Genomic DNA, 2885 nt, shown 5'->3' with positions numbered 1-2885 from the left:
CCCCAGCCCATCATGATGTTTTTTGGGACAAAAACCACTGACCTGATAGATGTGACCTGTAAAATGGGCTCCCCCTCTACATCCCCATCCCCGACACTCCCCGAGGGGTGGGGTCAGTGGGCCAGCACCTGAGGAGGCCACTTGCACTGGTTTTCCTGGCCAAATGAGCTCCCAGTGCTGTGCCAGAGAGCTGGGACCTCCCTGGGGGTGTGGCACTGCCACTCCAGGGGTGGGGGTGAGCCCCCCACCCACCCCCCTTACCTTGCCATTCACCAGGATGTCGAACCGGATCCCAAACACCTTGTAGAGCGTCCTCTTCTCTATCCCTCCTTCTCTGTAGTACTTGCCATACCTGTCCATGGGATGGTTGGTGGTAATGGCCAGCCAGGGTGTCTGACACCCCCCTGCCAGGGTGTCTGATACCCCCCTGCCAGGGTGTCTGTCTGACACCCCCCCTGCCACCCAACGGCACCAGGATCTTGGTGGGCTGCAGAGCAGGGCAAAGATCTGGAGATGTGCTGCCACAGACCTGCCCCTGACCCTCTCCTTGACCCCCCTGAGGCAGCTGGGCTGTTGGCACCTCTCCCCTCCCTGCCTCAGTTTCCCTGCCTGCAAGTTGGAGCTAAAGCTCCTGCCTGAGCTGGTACCTGCTGACCCCAAGTGCTACATGACAGTGGATTTTTGGTGGCAGCTTCACACAGAGCAGCAGTTAGAGCAGACTGTGCCTAGCTCTGAATGCTCTGAAGTGTGGGAACGTGTGAGATGACCCTGCACCATCTCCAGTCCTTCAAGGGGCTTCCCGAGAGCTCAGCTGAGCAGGAGAGTCTGCAGGGGGCAGGAGATGTGCAGGGAAAGGCAGTGGGGTAATTTTGAGGCCAGGGGGTGGGTTATCCCTTTTCTCATACCATTCTCAAGAGAGCACTGCTGTCTGGCACTGCACAGGTAGGGAGTATTGTGGAGAACACTGCCTGACCCTCCACTGGAGTGGTGCTGGATTCTGAAAGACGTCACCTCTGAATTCTGCCTGGAGGGTTACCAGGGGTGTCCTCACCTGAAGTTGAAGCCTGGTGAGACATTGCTGTCGTCGTTGTAGAGGCCATGGAACTGGTAGATGGGTTTGCAGTGTCGGATGGGCCAGTCCAGGTCACAGTTCCAGTCTATGGTGATGCCCACCACTCCACCCTGCAGCCCAGAGGGGAGACATGAGGCTTCCCCTCCTCGAGCCTGGTCTGCCTGGGCAGGGGTTGGAAGGGACCTCTTGGAGATCATCTTGGCCAACCCTCTGCTCCAGCAGCTCACCCACAGCAGGGTGCCCAGGGTCACAGCCAGGAGGGTCTGGAATCCCTCCAGAGCAGGAGACTCCACAGCCTCTCTGGGAAGCCTGCTCCAGGCTCTGCCACCCTCACAGTAAATTCATGCCCTCTTGTCCATGCCCAAGGAATGGTCCTGAGAAACAGTGCTCACTGCAGATCCTCCCCATTCCCTGTGGGACAGCCTTCCCTTTTCTGATTTTGCCCACAAGATTCACCTTTCCTGTGGCTTAGCCCTGCCATCAAACCAACAACAGGGAAAAACAAAGGCAATTTAACAGGAGCATAGAAGAGAGTGAAAAGAACCCATGAACATCAGAAGAAAACCTCCTCTCCACCTGCTAGGAAACGAAGCAGTCCCTCCTGAGCTTGCTCCAGGGCAAAGCTGCCCTCCTGAGCTGGGGGAGAGGCTGCTGTTTGCATTGTGCAAGGAGCAACATTTGTCTGTCCAGCTGAGGTTCCTCAGCTCGGCTGGATGGGATTTGGCCACACAGCTCTAACTATTCATTGCACAAACGAAAACAAACCAAACCCTGGATTTACTGCCAGCACATCAAATCTTGTCAATCCTACAGGCGAGTTTCCAAGAGAGGCTTAAACATGAGGCTGTGTCCAAGGAGAGTCATGATCCTTAAGAGCTAATTCCTACCCTGCCTGGCTAGTCCTTGAGAAAACAGATCCCTCGTGGCTCAACAGCTTGGGGATGATTCCTCTGCCGTGTCCCCCCTTCCCCACCTCAGCAAGAGGTATCATCTGAAATTGAAGTACCTTAATAGCCAGGAAGGTAAAATTCTGGCCTGATTCCTTCACAATGTACCCCAGCTCAAACACAGGGCACAGGGGATCAGTGACCTTGTGGTAGGTGCATTTCTTCAGGTACTGTTTGGTCACGCTCTCGACCAAGTTGCGCCTGTGAATGGAAAAAGGGTGTACAAAAGAGTCTGAAAAACCCAATAATTTGGGAAGGAAGGGGCCTTTGGAGGTCCTTGGTCCAAACTATTGACAGTACCTGGCTTTCAGCAAAGTTCAAGGCCTCATCCTCACCCACAGCGTGCTCACCAGACCCCACAGGTGGAGGTGAGCCCCTCGGTGCAGCCCTGCCTGGTTTCTCCCACCCCATCTTCAGCTCATTTCCCCTGGACCTCCTCTGACAGAGGGGCCCCTCTGCTGCTTTGCTTCTCCTGTCGCTCTTCTCCACCTCAGCTCTGAGTGTGCTGCCCAAACCCAGCAGCCTCCCCTCTCCTTCCTCAGCCTTGCAAAGCCTCCCGTGGCCTCCAGCAGCTGCCTCTCCCATGGGCTCTGCCAGGCAGTGCTCTCTACACCAGCAGTTTTTGGCTGGGACAGTGGCTGGGTTGTGTCTCCCCCAGCTCTCCCATTTTGCTGGATTTTCCCCGTTTCCTCCAGAAAGGGTGAAAAGGACAATGTCTTGCCTTCTACTTCACTCTGCTCTTTCACCTAAAAATAGTGTTTCTGTGAAGCCTCCCTGACCCTGATGGTTTTGTAAGACTTGTGCCTTGCTCAACCATGTCCCATCATTTATAGTCAGCGGTTAATTTAGCAGCAGTGATCAAAGGC

The 2885-nt window shown here is 55.2% G+C and overlaps 1 protein-coding gene across 1 annotated transcript in view; it reads right to left on the bottom strand.

Moving 5' to 3' along the window:
* Window positions 1-2885, bottom strand: part of P2RX1 (purinergic receptor P2X, ligand-gated ion channel, 1) — a gene marked incomplete at its 3' end in the record, with an annotated part of 11761 nt that overhangs the window by 1720 nt on the left and 7156 nt on the right. The window contains exons 7-9 of the mRNA XM_008941342.1: window positions 2079-2220; window positions 1052-1182; window positions 262-352 (exon numbers count right to left, since the gene is read on the bottom strand). Coding sequence (XP_008939590.1) covers window positions 262-352; window positions 1052-1182; window positions 2079-2220 — 364 coding nt within the window. The remainder of the gene's footprint in view (window positions 1-261; window positions 353-1051; window positions 1183-2078; window positions 2221-2885) is intronic.

The sequence above is a fragment of the Merops nubicus genome, unplaced genomic scaffold, assembly GCF_000691845.1.
Source record: "Merops nubicus isolate BGI_N331 unplaced genomic scaffold, ASM69184v1 scaffold18575, whole genome shotgun sequence".
NCBI classification, from domain to species: domain Eukaryota; kingdom Metazoa; phylum Chordata; class Aves; order Coraciiformes; family Meropidae; genus Merops; species Merops nubicus.
The sequence above is the reverse complement of the archived record's forward strand: the minus strand, read 5'-3'. Positions and strand labels throughout refer to the sequence as shown.